Below are 12301 nucleotides of genomic sequence, written 5' to 3'. Positions count from 1 at the left end.
GTTTTTTTCTAAAGGGTTAGGGGTGCAAGGGTCTTGTAACTTGACAGCTTTAAGACTTGCATGCTTCAAATGTCAGAGTTTCTGAGCCAACATTTTGGTTGCTAAGCAAGAGTGTTGTTAAGTGAGTTTCACCACATTTTACAAGTTGGCCACGCCCACCCAGTCACATGGCTGGCAAGGCACTCCCATCTGGTCATATGGCCGGCAAGGCACTCTCACCCAGTCACATGGCCAGCAAGCCACTCCCACAAAGCAGGCCACACCTACACAAGAGGTTCTAAAAAAATTTGAAACCCACCACTGAGTCCAACCCCTTGCTCAAGCAGGAGAGCTTATACCATTTCTGACAAGTGGCTGTCCAGTCTCGTCTTGAAAGCTTCCACAACTTCTGAAGGCAAGCTGTTCCATTGGTTGATTGTTCTCATTGTCAGACAAAATTCTCCTTATTTCTAGGTTGAATCTCTTCTTGATCAGTTTCCATCCATTGTTCTTTGTCTGGTCTTTGGGTGCTTTGGAAAATAGCTTGAGCCCCTCCTCTCTATGGCAGCCCCTCAAATATTGGAAGACTGCTATCATGTCTCCCCTGGTCCTTCTCTTCACTAGAATGCCCATTGTTCTTCATATGTTTTAACCTCCAGGCTCCTAATGTGCATACAAAAAAAGAGATACCTATACCTAAGTTAGAATTCCTCTCATTTCAATAACTAATAACTAAATAACTAAGATCTGTGTTCTTTATATCAAGTTAAGACTTAAGCAGAAGGACTCCACCTTCAAAAAAAATGGACAGTGTCATTGACACAATACAATGCCTGGCATAAAAATAGGTTTGGTAATTTGATAGGGTTATGTGTAACCATTGGGAAAGTTTGAAACCTGATCAACTCACGTGCAAGTTAATACAGGGTTAAACTTTTGAATGGAAGACATTCCCATTTGGATCCTCTTGCCCCAAAGTCCGGGACCAGATCTCACTTTAGTAGGTAACAAAGAACATAGTGGAGATATGGCTTGTCTATCTTTCAAATAGAGGATTCATAAGTCCAGGATTTCATAAGCTTGCTTCAACTATCTACATATTTAGACATCAAGCTGAAGCATGGTTCATTTTAACCATGGTTTGTTGGGTAGGTTAAACTGGCTGGGATCCCATTTACTTCTTAAGTCAACCCCAAAGAAACTTAACTGATGGGCTTAGTGCCAAGTGAGAACTAAAGTTTCTCCTCGATGGAAGAGTGCTAGTCTTTATCCATCAAGGTTCTACAGATGACAAAAACGTGTTAATGAGATCTGACTGTTTTCCAATCTTGCCTTTTAAAAAAAAACCCAAGGAGATTGTTTTGATTCCCTCTTGAAGTAAAGGCTACCACCTCCCCCCCCCCTCTTTAATTTTCAAATGAACGTCACTTTCTCTTAAAGTTGTGCTGTTGTCCCTCACCACACTGTCTCAGGCCCTCCTGGAAGCCACCGTTAAATGGGACTAACATTGACAGCCGTGTTGCCATGGCAACTCAGGCTGCTTCCTTCTTCTTCTTCTTCTTCTTTTTCTTTTAACCTGCATTGTTGTTGAAGATTTTCTTTCTCTTCTGCCTGCCCTGCAGGTTAACCTGGACCTGACCACTCTTCTTGACAGTGAAGATAAAAAGTCAAAGAACAAACGAGGAGTCCTCCCAAAACATGCTACCAATATTATGCGCTCCTGGCTTTTTCAGCATCTTATGGTGAGCAAAATCAACATGTGTGTCTGAGAGATTAACCCCTTGTGGTTCTTTTTTTTTTTTGCATTTCGGAGAAAGTCAAACCTGGACAACAGACCTTGCTCTTTTCGTGCCTAGGAGATGCTTTGCTGATCTTGATCTGCTCCAGAATGTACGCAGTCTTCTTTATCCTGTTTTTTGAAAAGATTATGCTAGAAGGTTGGGATTAGAAATAGGCAGAACAAAATGCAGCCCACGTTTTCGGGTATTTTTTTTCCATTCCCTGTAATATTATTTGCAATCTTTTTTTTAAAAAAAAACACTCTAGAAAATCAGCATTTATTATCCATTCCCATTTTCCACAAGGTTGTGTTCACTGTTTTGCCTAACTTATGTTTATTTTGCATAGCTGCCCCTTCTTTTCCCAGTTGCTTAACGTGATTACTCAATAAATTTATTTTCTAAAATCTCGCACAATACCGAATTGCGTGACCCGTCAAAACCGCGCTCGACTAAGCCGCACCCGATTAAACCGCGTCGCTGACGTCATCAACAGGGCAACAACAGCCAGTGCGGAGAAAGAAGGGCGCTTTAAATAGCGCTTTGAAAGCAAGCAAATTCAACTTAAGGTAAGGGTTAGGTTTAGGGTTAGCTTTAGGGTTAGGTTTAGGGTTGGGTTAAGGATTAGGGTTAGGTTTAGGGTTAGGTTAAGGGTTAGGTTTAGGGTTAGGTTTAGGGTTAGGTTTAGGATTAGGTTTAGGGGGGTTAGGTTTAGGTTTAGGGGTTAATTTTAGGTTTAGGGTTTACAGCGTGCTTCTGTCTCCGCGCTGTTGTCGCCCTGTTGATGACGTCAGCTATGCGGTTTCGTCGAGCACGGTTTAGTCGAGCACGGCTTTGTGGTGGAACCACCGAATTGCCCAATAACCCAACTTGCTGGATCTACGCAACACACTAAGTCAGTGATTCCCAAACTTGGCAACTTTAAGACTTGTGGACTTCAACTCCCAGAATTCTCCAGCCAGCTCTGCTGCGCTAAGTCAACAAAACAAAAACAAAATTCTGAAGTGGAATGCAAACCTAGCTCTGTGTACTGTGTTAAGTATACAGCCACCAAATTGTTCACTGACCTCGTTAAGCCTTAGTTGACCTTCATTGATCAAATGCCCTATTCTGGAAAGAGGTCATTCTAAAACCTGACCTGACCTGCATATTATTGAATACAGAATGACAACACTAGTAGACGCCCCCATTCATTGCTCTCTGTCTGTGCAGCAACGGGATTCATCTATGCAGGCCACCCTGGGTTGCTCCAATTAAAAAGCATTGGTGGATTTGTTTTACAGCCTTAGTTTTAAGCATATATGTGCAGCCTTGGCTTTGTTCATTAAAAACCATCAGGCACAATCAGGCAGCTTATTCTGTGGATAGACTCTGCCCATATAACAGCAGGGCAAGGATTTGATCAGCCGAAAGTTAAGTGTGCACATATTCTGACAATCAAAGTAGCATTTTTCCAATATCCTTATTCAGGGACCCAAGTAATCTAAAACCTAAGGATCATTAATATCTATGGAGATTCTCAGTCATCCAGGTCATGGCTGTCCCAAAGGTGTTTGTTTTTTTCAAAAGACAACTGGACTTTCTTTATTTTTTGCTTGAAGACGTTTTGCTTCTCATCCAAGAAGCTTCTTCAGTTGTGAAGAATCACCTTGGATGAACTGAAGAAGCTTCTTGGATGAGAAGCAAAACACCTTCAAGGAAAAACAAAGGAGGTCCAGTTGCCTTTTGAAAAAGCATCTTTGGGATAAAAATAATTAAGTTCAGCTTACTGCTCAAAAGCCTAGCATAATATAGTCAGGGTTCCGATTTCATCAGGAGAAGCCAAGTATTTCCTGATTTTACTTCTTTGCATTTGTTCTCTCTTCTACACCAATGCCAAAGGTGTCTCATTTTCAACTGCTCTCAGTCAACTAAATATCATAAGCATTACATTGCCAAACAGAGTCGGCTATGTGGCACTATCGCTGAAGGTAAAGGCCTGCTGATAGCCAGGGTGATGTTTTCTGAATTCATCTAAATCAGGGGTGGGAAACTCTGGTAACTTTAGAACCTGTGGACTTCAACTCCCAGAATTCCTCAGCCATTCATGCTGAATTCTGGGAGTTGAAGTCCACAGGACATAAAGTTGCCAGAATTGCCCCCTCGTGGTCAAGATTCTGGTTATAACTTGTAAGGAAGCAGCAGCTTTGATGCTGCTTTTGCCTGTTTAAAAACTACAAAAATCACTGTGCCTGGCAACAGAGGGAACATTAAGGCGGATGCTTTAAAGCCAACAAGACATCTGAATATGACAGAAGTGATTTATTTCACAAATGCACACAAATGACACAATCATTAAGCACCGGGATTCAAAAGTTCTTGATTTATTGATGTTCTCTGTAACCATTCATGTTGACAAGAAGGAATTTTAAGTCGACATATCCAAGAAGATGCTGTAGGGAAATACTCAGTTAAGAATTCCTTCCTTGTCTCGGGATAGTCAGCCAAGAAATAAACCCTCAAACAATAAAGATACAAAGCATCTCCATTTGGAAAAGTCCAGGCTTACCCTGTTCCATCATTGCAGCTGCTTTTACCTGCGATAAGAAGTCAGGGAGTACCAATTTCTCTCACCAATGAAAGTTTGAAACTCAGACTATTTTTAGAAAGTAAGAAGTTTCATGGAAACTTGATGATGTTTTTTTTTTTAGCCTTATTACTGTTTTTCCTGATCTGTAACTTGGCTTCCATGGTTTTCAAATAACACATTTTCCTGAGCTGATCCTAGTGAATTAGAAAACATAAAGACCCTATCAATCTGCCCTAGCTACGTAATAAAAAAAAGGTAGAGGCCTCCCTGTCCAGTTGGGTCCATCTCTGTTTCTTACTCAAGGGAATCAGCATTGTCCGAAGACATTTTCCATGGTCATGTAGTCCGCATGCTTACACACCAAAGATGCACATAGCATTTTTACCTTCCCATTGAAGTGGTACCTATTTATCTACCTGCATTTGCATGCTTTCGAACTTGCTAGGTGAGCAAGAGCTGGGGCAGGAATGGGAGCTCACCCCATTGCATGACACTTGAACTTGGGCTGTTAGCTTTCCAGCCAACAAGCTCAGCATCTTTAACTGCTGAGTCATCAGAGTGAGAGCAAGAAGTTTTGCCCTTGCCTTGAATAAGCTTCCCAAGGTCATCGTGATGCAGTTCAACACTTGCATTCTGATTTTTCCGTCATTAAATGTTGATCCCCTTCTATCACTCATAAATTGTTTCTGTGGCCAAATGGTTGCTTTCACTGTTTGAGTGACCCCCGGTGCAAGAGAGCCACTCCCAGCTAACTTATATGCCATTTTGGCATAAAACTAGCAGTGCAGTTACCACTTTTAAACTCCGGATTTAATGGCCTTGGGGTTACTCATTTAGATGGCAATGTAAATTGAGTGCACTGCTTCAAAATGCAGCAAGCCATTGCTTCCAGAGTAAGCCCTGGGCTTCTGCCCCAAAGGGTTGATCCGATGGTCACATTATGTGAAGTAATAAAGACATTGTTTATATTGTTCACTCCCTTGATTGTTGGCTTCAACACAATACGCCTGTCCTAGATGTTTCTGGGTCAGCCAGATGCAACTCAATCCCAAATGCTTTTCAGCTGATCCAAAAGTTAGAAAGAAAGAAAAAATTATCCCTAACCTATTTTCACTCTTCGTTAATACTTCTCTACATAGTTCTACATCCTGCATCCAAGCCGACAGTTTTCCAAAGTGAAAGAACCAATTCTTTTCTTTCTTTTTTTTTTCTTAATCAAAATCCTCAGATGGAAAATTTCCCCACATTTGGAATTAACTTACACACTTATATTTAGGACATCATCTGCCATCTAGCGTCCAAAACAAGGATGCTACTCAAAGAATTGTCTAAAGATTGTCAAAATCCCCCATTCCAATAATATGAGACTTTCTATGCGCAGTAACCTTGGTGGAGAAGATTTTGAATCGATGGGTTAGACAGTGTTATTTTAAGATCATCCTTCCTTCTGTTCACTTTTTAAAGGAGTAATAAAGATTCAGAATTATTTTCCCCTTTTGTTTTTCTCCAAAATTGTAGGATTTCTTTGTACAAAGCTATGGATTTTCCCTCCCTTCCTTAGAAAGCTTAGAAAGCAATTAAGGACTGGGTGCCAGAATGCTGAGGCCTTTATTGCTACCCTAAAATAAAGAGAAAATGTCTGCACAGATTATACAAATTAAAATAATTTAGGATCCAATCTGGGTCAGTCACCAGGATCAGAGGTTTTGTCTTCCGAGCTTTCGGATTCATGCTGGCGTCCATCCTCAGAGAGCTTCTCTCTAGCAGAGAATATTAAATTCCAACGCTAAAATTCTAGAAATGCCTACAATACTTAAAAGCTGAACTGCTAAAATGTATAAGCAGTAAAATCTGAGATACCAAAATATTGTGCTAGTTAAGGAATGCTAAAGCCCTGATTTAAGATTTTTTAAAACTTGTATTATAGAAGCTGCAAACTATAAAGCTATGGTATTAAGCATAAAAATATCCAAAAATTATCATTTCTAAAACCGATGGATCTTCGGACAAGCCCATCCATGTCCTAGTCTATTTCAATGTTACCACCTTCCTCTCAGCAATCCTTAGATGTCCAGTAAATCTTGATGGTTTTGGTATAAATATCCTTGGTATATTTGGTATACAAATTTGGTATAATGCATGTGATATAATTGGTATATTTGTAATGGTATATATTAGTTTCAGTGATTTTTCTCTAATTCTGCCTGAGACAAATCTTAAAGCTTCCGAGCGCTCTTACCAAGTTTTGTCCTAAACATCCATAAGAATTTTTAAATCTCAATTTGCATTCCAAATATTTTTAAACAGACTACAATTTTTATAGTGCCCTATTAAATTTTTCTTCTGCTTCAAGAATTATTTTTTGAAAAGTTATTGTCACTGCAAAAGACTGTTTCCTTTCACCTTCAGTTTTAAGAAAAGGTAGGAGTTGTGTATGTTAATTTTGATGTGAAATCTGGTTTAGGGATCATCCCTCCATCTATTAAAAAATCTATTGGTCTGTACAGAATCTTTAAGTTTGCTAGAAAACTCTGAGAATCACCAGAGGACATCAATACAGCACTAAGTTTTGGTGCCACTGTACTTGTGCAGGAAAGAATTTTGTATGCCAATTTAAATCTGTTTTCTTGTTAACCTAGCTTGCATCCCGGTCTTGATTATATAAATGTGATTCTCCAAACTGCATCTGTTGCCTTCTAATTGTACAACTTTAGTTCATCCACTAATCAAGAAAGATCTCTTAAGATGTTTAGATGAAGCTCCATGTTAGCATGATATGGAGAACAAGTCTTCACATTGTCTGATTTAAAAGCTATCAAATGACGCCTAGCTATTCGAACTAGAAGCAAAATTCAAAACTCACCACTTGGATCCAGCAAAAATGTTCTTCTGTCTACATTCTGAAATGCTTAAAGACAATCTTGATGTGGTGCTGCCTTAAAAATGCAATGCTTCTAGCAGAAACTGAATATTGAAATAGGCTACTTCTTATATTCTTATGTGTCTCTCTGTAGATACTGTCTGCAAAATCCAGATTAAGAGAACTAGTGGCATGCATGAACTTGTATGTAAGGGAGTCAATGTATATCCTTAGGAGCCATGGTGATGCAGGGATTAGAATACAGTATTGCAGGCTAACTCACTGCCAGGAGTTCGATCCTGACCAGATCAAGGCTGACTCGGCCCTCCATCCTTCCGAGGTCAGTAAAATGAGGACTCAGATTGTTTGAGGCAATATGCTGACCCTGTAAACCTCTTAGAGAGGGCTGTAAAGCTCTGTGAAGTGGTATATAAGTCTAAGTGCTATTGCTATCCTTTTCCCAACCTGCATAGATCTCATGAGTTCACCAAGTCTTTTAAGATGTTAACACCTGTACCCTAATCCTATATCAGAATCTTCTGCAATTTGGGCCATAATTATTATAATATACATTTAATGTTTTGAAATTCAGTAGATGCAGTTAACTTTATATAGAACTCGTCCTTACTGCCACCAGTTATTGTGAGAGGTGATGATATTCTTTTCTGGCAAAAAAAAAACCTCCAAACCCAAACCCCAAACTGTGTAGGACCCTGGCTTGACATTTTTACATCCAACCATTCATGACAGTTTGGCTCTAACAGCCAAAGAATTAAAAAGGCGCTGGGCAGATTTTCCAAAGCACACTTTTGTACAGCAATTAATACAGATTTATGCAATTAGCACTGTTTGAAAAAGACTCTGGGGCATTCTAGGTTTCTTGTCCCAATTATCCCTGAAGCTGCAGGGTGGAATAGATAGTTATGACATAGTTTTTAATCTAAATTAAAACTTGTTACTCTAAATATTTTCCAGGTTTTGAATATAATCATTTAGCCGGCAATTCAATAACCCATTTTTCATGGAAATATCCCTTTTTTCCCCATGGTCCATCTCCTGGAGTATTTCAGCTGCAAAATGGCCCCAAAATATTTTAGAAAATCTTATACATCATGACTGTCTAACTAATATTGTTCTCACAATACCACGGTTTGTATGGCATTTGAACACAAAGCATCTATGTGAATCTGGATATTGAAATATGGTTCTCCTTATATTATTAGAAAATAATCTCTATACTTTATGGCTGAAATGTGGACTCTTTAGTACTTTCTGACCTTGAGTGTGTTCCTGCAGAATTTCATTACCTGACTAGGTAACATTTTCAGTGCTAGAAGGAAGTGGGGTTTGCTCTCTGTTTATATATTCCTTTATTCTCCTTATATTCGTACATGACTCTGTTTACACATATATTGCAAATTGCAGATGAGAAGGGATGCTGGCATGCAAAACCTTATTCTAAATATATTGCAATCAAGAGATTGAAATTGTAAATTAAGCTCTTCCTGGGTTTTTTTTCCCCCTTTGTCATCTGATTATAAAGGACTTCGCTCAAAGATAAGCTTGAGATTTATTTATGCCTTTATTTAGAAAAGGTTTATGGCCTCCCCGCTTATATATGATATTTCTAGATAGCAGAAATGATTGAAAAGGGTTCATTAACAGATAAGATCATATTAATGGGGCCCTGGAGGCTAAAGCATATGATGAATGGCTAAAGGAATTTGATATGTTTAGCCTATCATACCTCCATCCTTGTTTTTTGTTCGGTGAAGTCAAAAGAAAGACAAACCCCCCAGATTTTGAAATATTTTTGCATCAGGTGATGAGTGATGTTTTATTGACTTGATTGAAAACTATTCAGTCTCATTACAGATAGATGCCTAGTGAGTTTGAATAGTGCAAATTTGATTTAGGGCAGCTTGATTGAATTGCCTATTTCCTTTGAGTTAGAACCAATTACTCTACTTTCCATAGAAATATCACATTGTATAGTGCAACCATTTTGTGGGATTCACTAATCACATTCATCACAACTTACCTGTATTTCAAAAAACTAGCCTGTCTTTTAGATAGGAATGCCCTCTGTGTGTGTGTGGCCAGTTGCAAAAAAACATTGGTCTTAACAGATCTTCCTAGGGATGAGAAATCCCTTAATTTGTCCCTCTTTGTCAATAATCGCTGGTATAAAGAAAAATTGAATGGCAAAACTTGGCAAGTTGAAAATGGTCCTTAAATTAAATAGGCCTCTGGTTCATAAGAGTTTCAAACATCATGTTTGAAGCCGAGGTGGCACAGTGGTTAAATGCAGCACTGCAGGCTACTTCAGCTGACTGCAGTTCTGCAGTTCGGCTGTTCAAATCTCACCGGCTCAAGGTTGACTCAGCCTTCCATCCTTCCGAGGTGGGTAAAATGAGGACCTGGATTGTTGGGGGCAATATGCTGGCTCTGTAAACCGCTTAGAGAGGGCTGAAAGCCTTATGAAGCGGTATATAAGTCTAATTGCAATTGCTGCTATGTTGAACTAAAAGCAGAAATAAATTTTCTGACACTCAGCAGGGCAGTGTGAAGGAATATATTCCTCACCCATTAGTAGAAGACCAAGAATATTTTAGGAGTCCCTGTGGATTTTACTCCATTAGTCATTGCCGACTATAGGGGGAGGTGCTAATCTCCAATTTAAGGCAATTGAGCCGTGTGGTCCGAAGACATTCCACGGTTATGTGGCTAGCATGGCATCATGGAGTGCTGTTATCGTCCCACCAAAGTGGTACCTATTTATCTACTTGCAGTTGCATGCTTTTGAACGGCTAGGTTGGCAGGAATAGGGCAAGGGCAAGAGCTCACCCTATCGCTTGGCGCTTGTCTCAAACCAGGTTGCTAGTTTTCCAGCCGACAAGAATCTTGAATTGAATTGAATTGAATTTTATTATTTGTATGCCACCCTTCTCCGGGAAGGACTCAGGGCGGCGAACAATTCAAAAGGGGAAAAGGGGAAATACAGATAATTAAAATGAGCAAGAGTCACGCAACCATACAAGTCGAGAGGGGAGGGAACTCATCAACCCCAGGCCTGCCGGCAAAGCCAGGTTTTGATGGCTTTTCGGAAGGCCTGGAGTGAGGTGAGGGTCCGAATCCCTGCGGGGAGTTCGTTCCAGAGGGCCGGAGCTGCGACAGAGAAGGCCCTCTCCCGGGTAGTAGCCAGATGGCATTGGCTGGTGGACGGAACCCAGAGGAGGCCAACCCTGTGTGATCTAATGGGTCTGTGGGAGGTAATTGGCAGCAGGCGGTCTCTTAACCACTGAGCCACCCTGCCACCCCTAGAACATGTTGGCAAGTGCGAAATCACCCAAATAACTTCTGTGACCGACGCAAAAGAGCAGTTGCTCCAATACTTATCCTCCTTTTCCCTCCCATCCTTCATTTTTAATAGGTAAACAAGGATGGGTGTTTTGTTTTTTAAAAAAAATGTGTACAATAATAATAACGCCAACAATAGAGGTACTCCCTTGAGATCTGTTTATTGTGAGTTCAATATCTTGCACCAGCTAGTACACAAGAGACGACATTTTCCATTAGCTGAGGTGCCTTTGAGGACAAGCCTACACAAAGGGCTCACAGCAGTCCAGTATTACTAAGATATGAGCAGCTGGGCCCATGTCTTTTTCTCTGATTAAGGAAATCCAACTGGAAAAAATGACATCTGAACATTGTATTTACATTATCAGTTTTACTTCTTGTATAAAACAATTCAAACCACTTTAAGAAAATTGAATTGTAAGCGATTTTTAATTGGGCTTCTTCCGTATATAACTATCTAATGTAAACAGTGTGTGTGTGTGTGTGTGTGGGAGAGAGAGATCAATTCTAATACACTTATATAACTACCGTGTTTTAACCTCCCGTATTTTGTGTAAATGAATCCCATATTTCATTATATTTATCCATGCAAAGTTTTACATCCATAGGCAAGCCGTTCATAAATGTAATCAAGTCTCCAGCCCATTAAGTAACTTCATTCTGTGCAGTGACTTTAAATGATCTTCCCTCTTCACCTCTGCTAAAATAGAAATAACCACCAGATAAGCATCTTGGAGAGGCAAAACTCCTCCTGGATCATTTGCTATAGATTTCAGCTTAGAAGTTTTTATTTCTCATGGGGATGTTAAATCAGGACAACTTTAATTACATGAACATCTTTTTATACGTTTGCATATAAGTGGTTATTGGCCACTGGTGATATCTAAGTAAAAAAAGAAAAAGTTGTTGCCAAGCCAGAACGCGACTTCTTAGGAGGGGAAAATATAGAATATCTTCCATCTCTCCTCTCAAGATCTTGTCCCACTGAGCATGATCACCACAAAAGACAAGAAGGCAAGAAAAAGACAAGAAAATTTCTTTATGGGCCAAGTGTGAATGGACACACAAGGAATTTGTCTCCAATGGATAAGCTCTCGGTGTACACACGAACAACAAAGTAATGTAATCATAAGATACCAATATGAGAAGGTAATAGGAAAGATGAGAAGGATAATAGGCACCAACAATGCAGTACAACAATTGCACAGATTTATTGGATCAAAGCTTGAATACGGTTTTCTCTTTAATGCATATCTCAGTTTGAATGCAACTAATTACAAACACATATGTGAGGAGACAAGGAGATTGACCTTGGAGAAGAAACTCAGAGGTTATTAAGGAAACACCAGGTGCAGAAAAAACATGTGTCAAGTCCAGAAGAGTTGAGAGAGTGTTCCCAAGAGTCTTAGACTCACTTCCCTGCCACCTCCCAGTGGTGTAAGAGGATGGGAAGAGAAGAAAGATATGGACAGTTTGTTTGTTGGCCTATTTCAATAACAGATAGTTGTAATCATTCTGTAGAATCAGCTTCCTGATCTGATCTACTTCGTAGAGGTGAAAGAGAGTATAAATGCAGGTAGCCCTCGACTTACAACCGTTTGCTTAGTGACTGTTCAAAAGTTACGACGGCACTGGAAAAAAATGACTTATGGCTGTTTTTCACCCTTACGACCGTTCCACCATCCCCATGGTCACATGATCAAAATTCAGATGCTTGGCAAATGGTTCATATTTATGATAGTTGCAATGCCATGT

General features: G+C 39.8%; 1 protein-coding gene across 4 annotated transcripts in view; it reads left to right on the top strand.

The window, feature by feature from the left end:
- PKNOX2 (PBX/knotted 1 homeobox 2) overlaps positions 1-12301 on the top strand; it is a 334489-nt gene that overhangs the window by 310595 nt on the left and 11593 nt on the right. For 3 of the 4 annotated variants that reach the window (XM_087706303.1, XM_087706302.1, XM_087706304.1), the window contains one exon: positions 1602-1721. The exons of the other annotated variant lie outside the window; for it this stretch is intronic. In XM_087706303.1, coding sequence (XP_087562429.1) covers positions 1602-1721 — 120 coding nt within the window. The remainder of the gene's footprint in view (positions 1-1601; positions 1722-12301) is intronic. 4 annotated transcript variants of the gene reach the window in all.

The sequence above is a fragment of the Thamnophis sirtalis genome, unplaced genomic scaffold, assembly GCF_051295495.1.
Source record: "Thamnophis sirtalis isolate CommonGarterSnake01/CBP01778 unplaced genomic scaffold, rThaSir2_p1.2 scaffold_2, whole genome shotgun sequence".
Classification (NCBI taxonomy): domain Eukaryota; kingdom Metazoa; phylum Chordata; class Lepidosauria; order Squamata; family Natricidae; genus Thamnophis; species Thamnophis sirtalis.
Note: the sequence above shows the minus strand (reverse complement) of the source record. Positions and strands in the feature narration are given on the sequence as shown.